This window comes from Microtus pennsylvanicus, chromosome 12 (assembly GCF_037038515.1).
Source record: "Microtus pennsylvanicus isolate mMicPen1 chromosome 12, mMicPen1.hap1, whole genome shotgun sequence".
In the NCBI taxonomy this organism is placed as follows: Eukaryota; Metazoa; Chordata; class Mammalia; order Rodentia; family Cricetidae; genus Microtus; species Microtus pennsylvanicus.
Window position 1 is genome coordinate 12,990,186 of NC_134590.1, and position 18,469 is coordinate 13,008,654.

At 46.9% G+C, this 18,469-nt stretch overlaps 1 protein-coding gene across 1 annotated transcript in view; it reads left to right on the plus strand.

Moving 5' to 3' along the window:
• The first annotated feature begins 2,676 nt into the window (after positions 1 to 2,676).
• The window catches only part of Scarb2 (scavenger receptor class B member 2), a 54,079-nt gene continuing 38,286 nt past the window's right edge, over positions 2,677 to 18,469 (plus strand). Inside the window, exon 1 of the mRNA XM_075944486.1 lies at positions 2,677 to 3,154. Coding sequence (XP_075800601.1) covers positions 3,038 to 3,154 — 117 coding nt within the window. The 5' untranslated portion in view covers positions 2,677 to 3,037. The remainder of the gene's footprint in view (positions 3,155 to 18,469) is intronic.

An 18,469-nucleotide genomic window follows, 5' to 3' on the forward strand; every position in this document is an offset into this window, starting at 1 on the left:
TCCAGATCAAGAGCTTGTGCTAAGCACCGAAGGCTACTTAGAAAAGCCTACCTTTTCCTAGTCAGGGAAAGAAAAGACACAGAGTTTGCAGCAAACTCCCAACCCATGCCTGAGGAGGGGGAAAGGGAAGATGGGGGCCTAGCGTGTCCCCTTAAACAAACTGGGGCACAGAGTAGAGGCCGAAGTTCAAGGTCACCCTCGTACAAATCGAGTTCCAGGCCATCCTGCAACCCATGAGATCATCTCAAAAGTTTCAACAGCAGGAACTGAAGCAGCTGCTCCCAGATGCAGCCATTTCTACTGTGCTCTATTAGTCTAACAAACCACCATGTCTGCCATAAATCAAAGGGAGAAGGAAGAGTCAGTCCCGAGTCAGTTCCTCTCAACAGAAGTGGTCAGGAACGTGTGGCCTTCTTCTTCTTCTTCTTCTTCTTCTTCTTCTTCTTCTTCTTCTTCTTCTTCTTCTTCTTCTCCTCCTCCTCCTCCTCCTCCTCCTCCTCCTCCTCCTCCTCCTCCTCCTCCTCCTTTTTGGTTTTTCAAGAGGGTTTCTCTGTGTAACAGTTCTGGCTGTCATGGAACTCACTGAAATCCACCTGTGTCTGCCTCCCAAGTGCTAGAATTAAAGGCATACGCCACTGACTGGCTCATGTCTCCATTCTTATGCCATCACTCCATCTTTAAGCCCTCAGCAAAGCCTCCTGATTTCTGCTCCTAATTCTCAGCAGTCACAGAATAGAAACAGCTAGGGCTTGGGAAGCCAAGGGCCCTGCATCTTGCATCAGTCAAGAGCTGCTGCCATTCAGCACCTAGTTGGACCTGTAAAGTGATTCAGTGTTTCCCAGAATCCTTCACGGATTGGGTCCAGGACTTCTGCACATGCCCAGATCTCCCATAGTAGGGATGGAGACGTAACTACAGTAGGTAGAGTGCTTGCTTAGTGTGCAGGCATCCCTGCATTTGATCCCTGGCACATCATAAACCAGAAATAGCGAACACCAGTACTCGCAAGCGCTCGACAAGTAGAGGCAAGATTAGTTCATCATCCTCCTGCAGAGCAAGATTTTGAGCCCTTAAAATTGAGGGGGAAAAAAGGACAACAGAAAAAAAAAAGAGCATAGCAAAAAAGTAAAAGAAAAAAGAGGGAGAAACTGCAAGGTGTGTGCATTAAACCGACACACATCCTTCCTTCTGCCTCAGTTTCCAGATCATGCACAATCCTTAATACAAAGTAGAGCGGTAGAAATAGTTGCACTGCTTAGGAAATTCTGACAAGAAAAGAAATCAGTGCCTGTGCAAAGGTCCCGAGTCCGACCATAGTCTATCACAGCCCATCAGCAACGGTGTCGCTTTTGAATTCTCTTCTTTCGTTCCTTCTTTCCTTCGCTTCCTCTTTTGAGACAAGGTCTCCCTATACAGTGCAGACCGACCTCCAGTGCCATGCTCATTTGAATGTTTTCCAAACTGGTTGGTTGAATCCTTAATGATAAAGGGAACAGACTGACCAAAAAAAAAAAAGCCTCCCAGATCTTGCCTGTAGATGGCATTAGTAATTGATGTCTGTCTCAGCTGCTGAGCGCTTCTGAAATCTATCCCGTGCTATTTACCCCTGGTTGGTAAAGACCTACTTCTCAGGGTTGCTCTTATCTGCTGACTAAGCACGGCAGGGACTTTTAAGGCAGGCCTGCATTCATGATGTGTCAGAATTTTGGGACAGGTCAGTTTGGCTCAAGGACCACCCCTCCCCCCATGGCTTTGCCAAATTTGATGTGTAGTGCCAGGCACTTCTTCCCACCCAGCCTTCCCTACTTGCCTCTTCCTATCACTCTTCCCGCATCCCAGTTCCGGTTCCCCTTATAAACCTGTATAGCACTTCTCTCTGGCATGGACTCTGAAGAATTGGGATAGCTAACTAACTGCCTTGTAATAGGGCTGCTGTGGAGATATAAGTATGTGTGTGCGCGTGGCCTTGTGTGTGTGTGTGTGTGTGTGGCCTTGTAAAGGCCAGGCATGGAACTAACCCTCATTCAACTAACATTTGCTGAACTCTTGCTGTGTGTATGCTCTGTCCTGGGTACTTGGGCATAATGGTGAATAAAGCCGACAATAAACACCTGTCGAACTTGCTTCGCTAACATCGTTCATCAGGACAGAGAGTTTCTCCAGTCTGGTCTAAGAGGGCTTGGCATCGTGTACCCTACACACTTGCGCCTACTCAACAGGAAAGCCTTCTTGTCTCCCACGGTTTTACTTTCACTCCTACCGTCCATGAAACGCCTTCTCTCTTTCTTGGGGACACTCTAATTCCTGGAGACTCAGTTAGACTCAATGAGGGCAAATGTTGCTGCTGGTACAGATCAGCATGGGTCTTGCAAAAGCACTCGTTACACCACGCTAAAATCTTCCAACGAACCCCGGAGCTCCACTGGAGCAAGGGAACGACACGTCCAACCCGATTACTCCATGTTTGGCCCACAGTAGGCCCTCAGCACGGATCTCCCTCCCCAGGCTCCCCCATAAAGAAAGCGAATGAGCGAATCGGGAAGGGCGATTCAGTTCCCGGGATGGCCCTGCAGCCTGCAGGGAGAGGATGCAGGCGCGGCGCCCGCCGAATCACTGGAGCCGCTGCAGGGCACATGACTGGTAGCCTCCGCCCTGCCCCGCCCGCTTTCCCGGCGCAGTCGCCGGCCGCCGCCACCACCGCGGCGCGGGTTGCTGGCGAGCTCCACCGGCCCGCGTCACCACTCCGCGCGCTCCCTGCACCTCCCCGGCTGCTTCAGCCCAAGAAAGCGAAACCCAGGCGTCTCTGGGACCCGCGATTGCGCCGGCTCTGTGCTCCGAGGGCCGTGCTCGCTCCGCACTCGCCCCGCGCGGACTCCAGAGCTGTGCGCACCGCGCGGGCAGCGGCTGAACCGGCACCGGGAGGGCGCGGGAGCTGCAGGGCCCCGGGGAGCTTCGGGCGGCTGCTGCGCGGCCTCGGCGGCGGCTCTTTCCCGCTCGCAATTGGGTCGCTGGCCCCGGTCCGTGAGCCGCGCGCAGTATGGGCAGATGCTGCTTCTACACGGCGGGGACACTGTCCCTGCTGTTTCTAGTGACCAGTGTCACACTGCTGGTGGCTCGAGTCTTCCAGAAGGCGGTGGACCAGACGATCGAGAAGGTAAGGCAGGCTAGGCGTGTGTGTGTGTGTGTGTGTGTGTGTGTGTGTGTGTGTGTGTGTTCGCGCACGCGTGTCTTTCCAAGCCATCCTCCCACTGCGACTCTGTGTGGGGAGAGTCGCACTGGCCCCGACCCTGCAGAACACAACCCTTGTTTGTCCCCTGTGTCCCGGCCTTGGCAGGGTAGGGAGGCTTGAGGTTACTGTTCTCTTTAAATAACCCGGAGGTCTACAGATCTTGACTTTTAAGAAAGCCTTGTGTTCACATTCTATCATTAGCGTTTCAACCCACCTCTCTACGCACCCAGTCTATGTTGAGTCTTGTTTTCCTCCCACTCCACAAAGAAACAGGAATGCATAAAAGCACCGCAGCAGAGGTAGGTTTTGTTGGCTGCCCGCCCTGCCTTTGAAGCGGAGTGGGGCTGAGGATGAGAAACGGGTAAGAGGTCTATTGTGTTCTTGATTTCCTGGGCAGGGTAGGGCAAGGCAGTTGACAAACAGGCCAGGCTTTTGGAGTTGGTGACATTTTATCCATCGCAGTCAGTGCTTAGCGGCTTCGTGTCTCGCAGACAGCCTTGTCGCCTTATCTCTGTTTCAACCTTGCTCTTCTCAGACGTTCGGAGGGACGCTGGGCGGGGGTGGGGTGGGGAAATGCTTTTAGCCACCTTAAAGGATCTGGACCTGTCTCTCAGAGTGGATGATTGGAGGCTGCATGGCTGGTCATGTGGAAGACTTCTCTGTCCTGGGACTACCCGCGTCATTTCTTTCTCCACATCCACCAAGCACGGTGGAAAGAGGAACAGGAGAGAGTTACTAGGATCACTCTCTCCTTTAAAAATAAGTAGATAGGAAATAAGTCCCAGGAGTAGCCTTTCTCATTAGCATCGTACCTGTGCACACGTTCCGCTCATCCGTATTGCTGTCACCCAGGCCGAAAAGCTTAGACCCGCTCTGCTGGGAACCAGAATACTCCAGGTTAAGATTAGCTGCCTTATTCCAAATGGCAGTAGATAAAATCCCTAAACAGAGATTTCCAGCAGTAACCAGTCGCTTGGAATCTGGCAATTAAAAACTTTTTTTTTAAAAGTATCAAGACAAATTCCCTTCCAGTCTGAATGAGATGGACGGCATTGCCAAGAGAAGACCAGGCCTACTGTGTAAGCTTCTCAAAGACTGTTGTTTCCCCGAGCGTGTGTGTTCAAGGACAGAAACAAACCCTTTCTCTATGCCCTACATCCAAATTCATGGCTAGTCTTAGACTCTTGCTTTGGTGGCTTGAGCTAAAGGATACAACAGTCAGGATATTTTCTTTTTAATTTTTTTTGGGGGGGGCAGATCTGGTAGGATACTGGTTCTCCAGCACCTCAGCAGGGACCGCTCCGATTCTTTGGAACTCAGTTTCTTCCCAGAGGGGTAGGTGGGAGGCAGCATCACAGGTCCTGAGTTTTTGTCAGCCACAAGTGGTTTTCTTCCTGGGAAGCGACCTGACCAATAACTTACAGTACAGGAGATTTAGAGACCGGCAGGACCAGCTGCAGAGTGGCGCACCACGTGGTGTGACAGGAAGGAAACGGGTTAGTTTCGGCAGATGGATGGGGATGTCTTATGTCAGCTCGAGGTTACCAGCGTGCCCTTGCCCGGGTAACCTGGAGGTCGCACCAAATGGAGGATCAAAGGAAGGACTCTGCAGATGAGACGCGCGGGGCACGGATGTTTGTGCTACCTGCACCACTTGAGTAACCAGGGACTACTGTTGAATCTTTCTGGCAGTTTTTCCTTTTGAGATAGCTTCTTGCTATGCAGCCCAGGCTGGTCCTTGGGCACACAGTTCTTGTCTTGTTTCAGACTCCCAGGTGCTGGGATCATAAGCATGCATCACCACACCTGAGTCCGTTCGTTTTTTCCTTTTGAAGGGAGGATGGGTCTCATGTAGCCCAGGCTGACCTCATTCTGTAGTGCTGAGAATGAACTTGAACTCCTGATCCTCCTGCCTTCCTGTTCTGAGTGCTGGGGTGACAGGTGCTGGGGTGACCTGGTTTATGCAATGCTATGATCAAACCAGGGTTTCTTGCCCGTTAGACAAACATTCTTCCGTCTAGCTTCCGCTCCACCCTGTAATATTTTTTATTCATGTTTCCTGGTCTGTAGGCACTGATAATAATGACCAAGGTATTTAGAAAGATTATAAGAATTTCCAAGAAAAAAGTACGCCTCCCCCCATAGTCGGCGTTTAATGAAATGATAGCGATTGTGTTCGAGATTAGGAAACGGACACCTGGTATTCAGATCCTCTCCAGCTCTCCAGCTTTAACGTTGGGCAAGTCGCTTATTCTCTAAACCATCCTGGGCACCCAATTGTATCTCCATGAAGCTCATGCAGTATACACTCTGGGTCCTTTGCTTCTACAGGTTCTTCCGAGGCCCTGTGTTTATTTTTGTGTCCATTTTTTTTCTTCCTAGGAAGGACACTTTGAATTGCAGAAGCTTCAGGCCCCATAAAACCTGGGTCTTGTAGGCTAAGCAAAGAGCACTTAGACATTGCTCAAGGCCTGGGTAATGGATATGCGGTAGCCATCATTATTTCCATTAGTATTTCTATGGGCGGTTCATTCGTGAGTTGACTTTATTGTAGTTATAATATAATCCACTTGGGTTCTCCAAGTCTACTGTTTTCCTTTGAAGATATTCATGCCCCAACTTGGATAACATGAAAAAGAGAAATGGGGAAAAGGTCGAAATTCAAAAGTATCGGTTTGGCCAGTTCTGGGAAGTTTAGTGAGATATTTCTTATACACATTGACCTCAAAGACGTGGCGATGCCTTAGTAAAATAAGTGCTTGCTGCGGAAGCACAGATCCCTTGCACCCACATAAAAGGCTGGATGGGGTAGCATGCATCTGTAACCCCAGCACTATGAAGGCTGAGAGACAGAAGGATCTCTGGGACTTCCGGCCAGCAAGCCTGGGCAGTCGGTGAGTTCTAGATTCAGTGAGAGACCCTGTCTCAAGCAAATAAGCAAACAAACAGATAAACTCAGTTGAAGAAGACAGTCAGCATTGACCTCTGTCACCCACATGCATGTGGACACATTGCGCACATGCAGCCACGCACATAGCCACATACACCCATATGGACACACAAAAACAAAAAGAAAGAAAATAATTTATCTTGAACGATCATTGTCCTTTAGTTCTAGGTTGACATAGCAGAATGAAGTGAGACTTTTATTTTGACTGGTAAATAGCATGGTTGGAGTGGTATTGGAACTAAATATCCCAGTTGGCCGCTGCTGGGCATGAGCAAAATTCTGACACAAGTGTTGGTTGGAAGTAATCAATTTATCCAAAGCCAGCCTTGAAGAATTAGTAGGACCACCTTCTCAGTGGTCCGTCCCGGGGCTTTCCTGGGAGATGGAGGGGATGGAAGGGACAGCGAGTCCTAGAAAGTAGGCCTGTGTTTTATCTGGAACTTCATGATAGATCTTGGCATGTGTGTGTATGTGGAGGGGGGTATGTGTGTGTATATATTGTGTGTGTCTGTGTGTATGTGTGTGTATGGGTATGTGTGTGTATGTGTGTGTCTGTGTGTATGGGTGTGTGTGTATGGATGTATGTGTGTGTATGTGTGTGTATGGGTATGTCTGTGTATGTGTGTGTCTGTGTGTATGGGTGTGTGTGTGTATGGGTATGTCTGTGTATGTGTGTGTCTGTGTGTATGGGTGTGTGTGTGTATGGGTGTATGTGTGTGTATGTGTGTGTATGGGTATGTCTGTGTACGTGTGTGTCTGTGTGTATGGGTGTGTGTGTGTATGGGTGTATGTGTGTGTATGTGTGTATATTGTGTGTATGGGTATGTGTGTGTATGGGTATGTGTGAGTGTGGGTGTATGTTTGTATGTCTGTGTGTGTGTGAGAGAGAGAGAGAGAGAGAAAGAGAGAGAGAGAGACAAGGTCTCACTATATAGCCCTGGATGGCCTGTGTCTTAGGGTTTCTTGCTGTGAAGAGACACCATGACCATAACAACTCTTATCAAGGAAAACATTTAATCGGGGCTGGCCTACAGTTTCAGAGGTTTACTCCATTATTGTCATGGCGGGACATGGCAGCATGCAGGCAGACATGGTGCTGGAGAAGGAGCTGAGAGTCCTACGTCTTGATTCCCTGGCAGCAGGGAGAGACAGTCCCACTCGGTGTGTGTGACTTGAGCACATCTGAGACCTTGGAGCCCACTTCCACAATGACACACTTCCTCCGACAAGGCCACACCTCCTGATAGTGCCACTCCCTATGGCCAAGCACTCAAACACGTGAGTCTCTGGGGGCCACACCACCTCAGCACACCAGTAAGCAGGGTTTCCCTGGGCTCTCTGCCTCAGTTTCTGCTCCAGGCTCCTGTCTTGAGTTCTGTTCCGAACTTCCCTCAGTGACGGACTGTGATACTGTGATGTGGAATATAAACCAAACAAATCCATTCCTTTTGGACAGTGTCCTGTCACAGCAAGAGAGAAGTGACTAGAACAACAGAGTTCCTTCAACCAAAGGATTGCAGAGGCCCGGAACAGTCAGGGTGATTGCACCGCCCCACTAACGTCTGCCTTATCCTGGGAAACCCTGTAGTCACTGGTTCTCATTGGCGGGACAGGGGCCCAAAGCACCTTGGTCCCCTTCAGCTTCCCCCCTCTCCCCACTTCTTGGGATGCTAAGACATCAACAAAACCAGTGCTCCGAGATGTGGGTCTCTGCCTCTGCTTCCATCAGTTGCTGTATGAAGATTCTATGGTGACATTTAAGATAGTCATCGGTCTGACTATAGGGCAAGGCCAGCTCAGGCACCCTCTTCAATTTTGCTTAGGGTCTTAGCTGGGGTCATGCTTGTGGATTCCTGAAAATTTCTCTAGTGCCTGGTTTCTTGCTAGCCCCATAATGGCTCCCTCAATTGAGATATCTCTTTCCTTGCTCTCATCTCTGTCCTCCCCCCCCCCATCTCGACTATCCCATTTCCTCAAGTTCTCCTCCCCCTCTCCTTTTCCCTTCCTCCTCCCCTCCTCCTCCTCTTCCATTCTCCTTCTCCCCATCCCCTGACCCCATGCTCCCAATTTTGTCAGAAGATCTTGTCTATTTCCCCTTCCCAGGGGAATCTATGTATGTTTCTCTTAGGGTTCACCTTGTTACTTAGCTTCCCTAGGATTGTGGACTATAGGTTCATTATCCTTTGCTTTACAGCTCGTATCCAGGACTTTTTCTTGCATACTGACCTCACTCCCCTAGTTACCTGCATTCAAAGAACATGGAGCTGGGGCTATGGCTTGGTGGTAGAATGCCTGATTGGCTCAGTAAAGGTCCTAGATTCAATCCCCGAGACCAGGAAGGAGGAGGGGTTTGTTCACGACTTAGTGCTAAGGGCTACAAATACAACAGAAAATAAGGCAGAGCTGCTGTCGAAAGTTGAGAAGACTTAGACTCTTAGTCTAAGGTTTTTGTTTCAAAGAGAAACAAACTTTTGAGATCACTTTTTATTTGTTATTTTCCTTTGGGAAGCTAAGTGGCTTATCTAAAGCTCAGGGGAGAGGTAGGAGTGCCAGCTTGGACTTCTGACGGTGACTGTTTCCCCACCCTAAGGATGACCGCATTCCATTTTCCTGAAATTCCCCGGCCTGGTTTGTGTGGACTTACTGCTCTGGTGTAAGGATTAACAACCTCTTCCTCTAAAACACTATGGATTGGATAAGGACTGCTATGCTACCTCCCCCTTGACCCCCCGTGCTACACTGTTTTCCCATAATTCTACTGTCTGCTGCGTCTTGGCATGCGGGGAGGACTACACTCTTTAAAAAGCAAGAGGACTTTTTTTTTTCTTTCTGTAAAGCTACAAGGGGTTAGAAACAGGCCTGCGAGGCCCCTGAGAGTGTAATAGAAACTGGAAGGTCAGCAGGAATCCGGCCTCCTTTGCTTACTCATTCTGCCCTGGCCGCTCACTGACCTGGGGCTTCCCCCACCTCGGTGTGGCTTTCCAGCTGATGAACCTCCTAGGGGCATGCTCATTTCTCAGTTTCTTTTTTGCAAGTTCATAACAGTGATGGAATTGGCTATGTACCCGAGGAGGGCTCAGAGCTATAAACAGGCAGTGATTTTGACTACAAGGTAGCGTTCTCTTCTCTCCCTTACACCATCTTGCCATAGCACACTCAGGATGCTTCCATCAATCTCCTCAATCTGTGCTGACTACAAGTGAACTGGTAATTACCAGGAAACAACAGTTGTCTGTGTTGTTCTTAGACTCTAGGGGATACAGTGTCTCTTCCGGAGATGTAGAGGAAGCCAGACCTTGCCCAGATCTGCTGAGTCAGGCTCATTAGAAACAGTACCAGGTTAAAGAAATGTGGAGAGCCAAGGTTTTTAGCTCGTTTTCGTTCCTGGAGATGGGGTTTCTGGCTGAGGACATTATTACTAACACTGCCATTATCTGGAACATTTGCAGGAAAAGAAACAGGTGTAGGGAGGTTCTTAGCTGTGGGAGTCGCTTTGCTTGACAATTCATTCTGTCAGAGGCCATCTGGCCGGCCAGATACTCTCTTGCTTCACGAAGAAGAGTCAGCAGGTGGGAATAAGTTCATTGATGAAAACATGGGATGTCGGCCAAGCGAGGAGACACTTATGATCCATATCATCAATGCATTACACACACACACACACACACACACACACACACACACACACACACACACAGTGCTAAGAAAGGGGCTGTTTTTAATCAAAGCTAGTAACCGGTCAGAAGCCATCAAAGGAAAACAAACACTGACCTTGGTTCTAACTCTCTCTTACTCTCTTATTTTTTGACCTCCCTGTGTAGTTGAGGACCTCAAACTCCCCCCAGCCTCCTGCTTCCTTATCTCGAGTGCTGGCCACGCCCAGCAGTTTGCTTTCTCTTTTCGAAAGTGCTTTCGGTGTGCACTTTTGTTGCTTGTTTAGCAGGAGCTGATGGAATGGGAACCGTTTGGGAGGCAGAGTGCCATGAGCTGTGTGGAATACAATAAGCAAGCTCCGCACAGGAACAGTAAACAAGGTCCCTGCCCTTATAAAATTGCTTCCAATGCAAACTTCTGGCCTCTTTACACTCTTAAAATTACTAAAGACTCCAGAGAACTTTTGTACTTTTGCTTCTGTGGTTCATACGTACTGATTCTTATAACAGTAGAATTAAAAGCAAAGACGGTGAGATGGCTCAGTGGATAAGGTGCTTGCTATGCAGGGTGACCAGAGTTCAAATCCCCAGAACTCATAAAAGGTAGGCATGGTAGTGTACCTCTGTAATCCCAATGCTCCTACAGCGAGATGAGTGGTAGGGACCTGAGAGTCCACGGAGACTCGAAAGCCAGATCGTCTGGCACACGCAGCATTGCCAACAAACAACCAAAGACTCAGTCTCAAAGTAGGTAGAAGGCAAGGACCAACACTAAGGTTGTCCTCCGACCACACACATACTATGGCATATAGTCGCCCATACCCATGCGTGTGTGCGCGCGCACATGCACAATATATATAAAAGATTTGAGAAACTCTAAAAATGCAAGAATACACCAGCAATTGTACCTCCTCTACCAAAGCAAGGATGTCTTCGTGGGTCGGGTACCCTCTGGAAAACTCTACTTCATACTCACAAAGCCAGGGAGGGGAGGGGAGGAGATGACATATAGCTACTGTTACTAAAAATTACTTTTGACTTGCAGAGTGTCTGAGGGGGGTCTCAGGGACATCTAGGGGTCCACAGGCCGTGTTCATCCAGTTTCAATGAAATTAATAGTTTTTTTAGGGATGTTTAAAAATATATAATACATGTTATTATATTATTTATATATTATTAATATAGTAATTATGTTATGCATGTCATAATAACAACATATATAACATATATCTTTGCTGTTATTATAACATGTATAATATATAATTATAACAATTATACATACCTACAATTGTATTTCTGCATGACCTATTTGGTTACTATTCTCAAAAGAAAAAAGAGCCAAAGCAAACAAACAAAAGCCATTAATGATTCTGGTTCTGGGAATCTCTTGTCTTTCATTGTGTCCTGATAAAGCTGGCTGAGAACACTGGTCTCTCCATACGTAAGTCACAAAGCTTTTCTCTGACATCAGACCCATAGGGATTTCAGTCTTTAGCACCCAATTTAGTATTCAAAACTAGCTTGAAAGTTTTTTGAAGGTAAGGGTCCTGACATATTTAGTTATTTAGTTTTGTATCATTTTCTGTTGCCAAATTCCCTGAGTTGTACAGAACAAGATGATCAAGGGCTTGGGTGTAGCTCAGTGGGGGCATTCATGAGGCCCTGGATATAATCCCTAGCACCACAGAAAGAAGGAAGAGGAGAAGGAAAAGAAAAGGGAAGGGAGGGAAAAGAAGACATGAAGGAATGGAGAAGATGCTTAATAAAGCTCTTGCGTGGATGGAAGGTTAGATAAAAATTCTGTCTTTGGAAGGATGTAGTTTGCTTGTTGTTGTGTGACTTTACATTTGATCCCACCCTGTAGGACAGTGGTCACATGTTTACCCCTGAATGGTTTATCCCTTTAAAAATCTGGAAATTTGGGCAGGAGAGGTGGCTCAGAGGGTAGAGGTGTTTGTTGTTCAAGCATGATGACCTGAATTTAACCCCAGAAAGGTGGGAGGCGAGAGCCAACGCCACAAAGTTGCCCTTTGACCTCCACATGCACATCCTAACATGCGCTCCCTGCCTCGTCATACACACACAGTAAACAAACAAAGTAAAATTTGGAAACTTAATCTAGTGATTCGGGTTTCTGTCTTCTTCTGGCACATGCCAGAGCTCTGCAGTGTGAGCCTCACCAAGCCCCGCGTGGTGGCAGACCAGCGTCCAACCCCGCTATCTTAGCCCACTGTTTCTTACATCACTATAGACCAGCGTCCAACCCCGCTATCTTAGCCCACTGTTTCTTACATCGCTATAGACCAGCGTCCAACCCCGCTATCTTAGCCCACTGTTTCTTACACCACTATAGACCAGCGTCCAACCCCGCTATCTTAGCCCACTGTTTCTTACATCACTATAGACCAGCGGCCAACCCCGCTATCTTAGCCCACTGTTACTTACACCACTATAGACCAGCGTCCAACCCCGCTATCTTAGCCCACTGTTTCTTACATCGCTATAGACCAGCGTCCAACCCTGCTATCTTAGCCCACTGTTTCTTACATCGCTATAGACCAGCGTCCAACCCCGCTATCTTAGCCCACTGTTACACCACTATAGACCAGCGTCCAACTCCGCTATCTTAGCCCACTGTTTCTTACATCGCTATAGACCAGCGACCAACCCCACTATCTTAGCCCACTGTTTCTTACATCACTATAGACCAGCGTCCAATCCCGCTATCTTAGCCCACTGTTACTTACACCACTATAGACCAGCGGCCAACCCCGCTATCTTAGCCCACTGTTACTTACACCACTATAGACCAGCGGCCAACCCCGCTATCTTAGCCCACTGTTTCTTACACCACTATAGACCAGCGTCCAACCCCACTATCTTAGCCCACTGTTTCTTACACCACTATAGACCGGTGGCTTCTGAACAATAGAAATATATTTCTCACAGTTCTGAAGGTTGGGAGAGTCAACACACAACAGATTTAGTGCCTGGTATAAAGAATCACATGGATGCAAGGGCTTATTTGGGGGTTGTAGTTTGAGGGTGCAGTCTCTCGGGCAGGGAGAGCGAGGTATCAAGAACCGCTCTGAGCTGCAGCTGGCGTGTGATGACTGGTCACACTGCAGCGACAATCACGAAGTCAAGAGAGACGGACGCTACCACAAGTCTCGCATTCTCCTTTTTATCTAACCTGGAACTCCAGCCTCTAGGATGCTGCCACCCACGTTCAGTGTGGGCCTTTCCTTCTTGTTTCAACTTCACTCTGGACCTGACCTCTCAGACACCCCCAGCAGTGCATTTCCTACTGACTTCAGTCCAGTCAAGCTGATAGTGGTGATTAATCACCACAAGCCTTGATCTATTCATGAGGGCTCAGCCCTTGTGACAGTCGCTTCAAGGCCTCACCTCTGAAGCTGTCACCTTGGGGCTGAGGATTTCAACACAGAGATTTTGAAGAGACAAAGGATTCAGCTCATGACACCTGCTGTTCCCACACCTCTCTTGGCGCCCAACGTCCAGCAAATGTCCCTTGTCATTAGGCTTGCTCGCTTGTCTTTCTTAGAGAGACCTCTCTCTGCACCTCATCCTCCCTACCAAAGACAAAACAACTGGAAGATAGCTTTTGGAGACTTATGTGGGCAAAGGCTTGTTTCTGTGTGGAAGTGAATACTGTTTCCGGTTTGACAGCTGCAGACACAGCCTGCTTCTCTCGCTACCCTCCCCCACTGACCGTTCTGCACTGAGTTTTAAACTTTTCCAGAGACAATGAATGCTAATGTTATCAGTAATGTCATCCGCCACCACATGTCCTGGTTTTTAAGACGCATTTTTTAAAATTGACAATTCAAATTATATTTATTTATTTATGGTATACAATGATGTTGATTTTTTAATATATAATTATATATAAATGATAAGTATACAGCATAATGGGTAAATAAAGCTATTTATCACATATGTCACCTATGGACTTATCTGTGGGAAACAGACTAGAACAGTTTAAAAGCCGACTCAGCTGTTTTCAGGTAGAGCACACCTACAGTGTGTTGGCATTAACTACAGTCCCTCTGTTGGACAATAGGTCTCTTGAACTTACTCTTCTTATCTGATTGAAATTTGTGTTTTGACATTCCTCCTCTACCCTCCACCCTGAAAGCCCCATTGAAAGGGACACTGCACGGCTGATAATTACCGGGAGTGGGAGAGAGAAATAAATAAACAAGCGAGGATCACATCACACGGCTCCTACATGAGATGCAATCATAACCAAACAGGTTTGAAAGAATGAGGTAGGCTGCACGGGTTACAGGCAGAGCATGCGCATTGTTTCCAGGGCTGTGTTTCTTATTTAGTTCCAGCGGAAAATCGTTTTTCTCTGGCGCTTTCTGGTTCACTGCCCACCCTCCCTACACACATATATGTCCCCAGCTTTGACAGTGAGGTCCAGTGGATACCATAGTCAGAATACTCACGCCTCTTCCAGATTTCTAGGTTGAAACCCTCACTTACTCCTTTGTTTCCTTCTGGCTGCTACCCTTACTGTTCTCCACCCTGGCTACATTGTTGATCACCCTGGACCCTCAGGGAACACTGCAGTGAGTGTTTCCTAGCAGGAGTTTGCTTCAATGTAGCTAGCCTACCATAAGGCCCCCGGTGTCATTTAGAGACAGGGCCACAGTTGCCAGTGAGCTAGGATTTGAAACGGAGCTGTCAGCTTCCATTAGCTGACATTGTGACAGTTACAGTCTCACCAGAATGAGTCAAATGATTATGCAAAAATGGTGATGGGGAATGTGTTTCCGATTCAAAGTCAGGAATCAAGGGGAAAACATTAACGGCAGAATTTTTGTCTCACGGTGCCAAAGAGACTAGGTGGAAGTAGTAAAAATTATTTAAATTACAGGTGTGTGTCTTAGATTTGTTTAACTTAAGGGAACAATCTTTCAAAACAAAACCGACTGATGTCTTGGTATTTGGCGAGTTTTACTGATCTGGAATCCGAGAAAAGCCACACACACACACACTCTCTTCAGCCTTCAGGTTCTCAGAGTTGGCTGCCTTAAATGTGGGTGATTGGCAGTATGGATGCTTGAGTTGTGTTTAATTATTAAGAAGCCTTCTCTTGACTTTGCAGAGTCGCCCATAGTGCTCTTGAGCCCTGCTGGTTTCCTTAAAAGTATTTCTGATTCCTGTCAAATCTGACGCAATTCCCCAAGGGCTTATTTTTACCCTTTGGAAGTGGCTTGCCCTGGGACAGCTGGTTCAACAACTCTCCTGCCATTTCTTTCCCAAAGGTCACTGCAAGACTGCCTCACTGTGCTAGGTAGAGAAGCTAGTCAGCTACATCTGAACTACGTAAGTCAGTCGTGGCTGGTCAGGACTCTTTGCCCCCAAGTTCAGGACAGGTCACCGTTCTTCTCCCTCTGACAAGCTTTCCAGCTTTCCGTGGACTCCAAGTTATACTGTTTGCCAAGTCTGCTGACTTCATTGGCAACTTTGTAAAACAAAACAAAAAAAGTATACTTTTCTTGTAATTTAAGATGTTACTTCCCACTGTTAAAACTACAAACATCTTTAGGCTGGTATTGGAGGGATATGGTCCATAATGATGCTTCTGGAAGTTTCTGACAACGTGACTTCATAAAAACCTTGATCAAATAATTCCAAAGGTGGCAGCTGATTTGAAGAAATTAATAGGATTGGGGAAGTGGCTTCATGGGTAAAGACACTTGCCTCACAAGCCTGCATGAGTTTGCTTCTGGAAGCCGTAGAAGGGTGACTAGGGAGAAAAATGACTTCACAAAGTTGTCTTCTGACCTTCAGGTGCTTATGGTAACACATGCAGCCTCCCTCCCAACCACGCACAAACACACACAGTAATACTTAATTAAAAACTAATTCATCCATAGCTTAGATGAAGATATTCTAGAACATTCTTTGCAGGTCAGAAATGAGTACATGTCCCAAAGCAAATGACTAGGTGAGCTGATTGGTGATTATCTATATAACAGATAAGTACACAAATACAGCGTCTAAAACTAAATGAGGATAGTTTATCATGTTTTTTTTTCAAAATGCACATACATATGTATAGATTTTAAAATATCAGAAGGAGGGACTAGAGAGATGCCTCAGCAGTCAGGAGTAATGGCTGCTCTTCCAGGACCTGGGTTCTGTTCCCAGCACCCACATGGCGTCTCACAGCCACCTGTAACTCAAGTTCCAGGGGATCCGATGCTTTCTTCTGGCTCTGCAGGCTCCAGTCACTCTCGTGGTGCTTATGTATACATGCAGACAAACATGCATATCCATAAAATAGAAACGGTTTTTCAAAAACAAAGACATTACTAATATTTTAAAGAAGAAATGCTAATAGTGGGAGCATGGATTATAACGGTGTTGTTTTCTTTTCTGTCACTCATTTTGTTTTTCTTATGTGTGCATGAGTATGCGTGTGTCATGAGGCACACGTGTGCCATGTTGCTATTGTGTAGCTCAGAGGAGAATTCTTCAGGAGCTGCACTTCTTCCTACTGCTGTTCTGATGACATCCAACTTTGTCTATGGGTTCCCGGGATTGAGCTCAGCCATCACCGAAGCACCTTTACCCACGAAGCTAGCTTCTTGGTCCTTGCTATGTAGCCAAGGCTGGTCTTGAACTCCTGATCCTCCTGCCTCTGCCTCCCACGTGATGAGAGCACAGGTGCGGGCTACTGTGACTGATGACTTCCTCTTACTTTTTTTTTTAAAATAGAAATTGCATTATAAAGACTTTGCAAATGAAAACTTTTTATTGCCCAGATTTTCTATGGCAGCAGGGTGTCCTGGGCAGGGGGAGAACCAAGTACCATTTTTCTGATTTCAGGTGAGAGCAAATGGCAGCCTCATTTGGGAGTTGAGGTTGGACGCTTGCACGGCTGCTCCCTGCACATTTGTAGTTTGGTCGTTGTTGCTGTTGTTTAATCTGCTGCACCAGATGTCTCTTCCAAATCTGATATGACCAGACACACTTCTGTGAACTGATCAATTTATCTTAGGCAAGAGTGAATCCTGCTTCCAATTCTATGTGACATTTGTGTCCTTAAACTGAGTTTCGTCTGAAGAACACGGCTTCTTCCTTTGTACCTTTTTGGCTGATGAATAGGAAAGTATTTCTGCCCTCATTGTTAGTTTAGCTTTTGTTCTTAATTCACCACATAACAAGGATTCACCCCAATATTTCTTTTAGTGATGTACAGTATTGTGCTTTGAAAAACTGATCCCATGCAACCTGGCTAAAATTAACAAGCGCTAGCCAACCTCATTTGTGAAACTGGTTTAGGACCTTGTGCGGGTTTTTAATGCATTCTAACTATGACAACTCAGCTGATTGAAGGTCTTATCTGGAGCTGTCACTACCACAGCAGAGCCCTCGGTGACGGACCGCAGCTGTCCCCATGTATGGCTTTATGTTTAGACCGGCTCAGGGCAGCTGTGGCAGTGATCCTGGCTCCTTGGATCCGACATTCTCTGGACTTGAGGTTGTTATGTATTCATTTGTCAATACTGATTTTGCAGAGCAGGTGCTTGGCAGTGCACCACCAATGTCTCGTGTATCTGATGCAAAACTAGAGGTTCGATCAGTGAACTTTCTCCCCCATCTTGTGGCACAAGGTTCCCTTGCTCTCTCTGGATACCTTAGCATAGTGGGACTGAGCAGCTATGGGGCTCTGTGCTTCTTCTCCTCTTAGGTCCTCACATCCAGTGGTTGGAGCTCAGCATGACCCCCCCCCCAAAAAACTGCCATACTTTCTTTCCTCAAGAACTCAGTGTGACTGCCTGGGAAACTCAGAGTCTAGTGTATTGTGTTTTCTCTGTTGTTGCTATGGTTTCCTTTAGGGTAGGATTGCTAGATACAAAACAAGATGCCCAGACTAGTTTACATTACAGATATCACAACATGTTGTCCCTAGGTCCTTCTGTATGCCTCTGTTAAGACTAAATCATTTTCTGCCTGCTCTTCTAGAGGACCTGGGTTTGATTCCTAGCATCCACATGGTGGCTCACAGCTATCTGTAACTACAGTCTCACTGAATCAAATGTCCTTGTCTGACCTTGTTAGGTACCAGGCATGTATGTATAATATAACAGATATACATGTAGGCAAAACACCACAATAAATACAATTTTAAAAATTAAAAAAAACACTTAAAAGATTAAATTAATTTCTTTGTAGCTCATGTAATATCTGGGACATAATTACACTTAAGAAATTGTTTGTATGAAACTCAGTTGCATTTGCTAAATCTGGTCATTCCACCAGACTGTGAGGTAAGCAAACATGGACTTTGCCACACTGCAGCCCAGGCTTGTCCAGGCTTGATTTACTGTTCTGACTTTGGACTTGGGAACATCTGTGCAACCGTCTCCTTATCTACATACTGTAGTTTCTTTTCATTTCTTTTTTTGGTGCTTGGCTCTGACACAAATTGGGAAACTGGAAATTCTTATCTCTCTCAGGAGCAATGCGTCCCCTGACACAGCCCCAGTCTCTGGCAGGGACACAGTAGTACGCAGCTGGCAGTGGTGGCAGTAGTGACTGTCTTGTGAGCTGAACTCAGGAAAGGATAAAAATAAAGATGAAACCGTTTCAGAA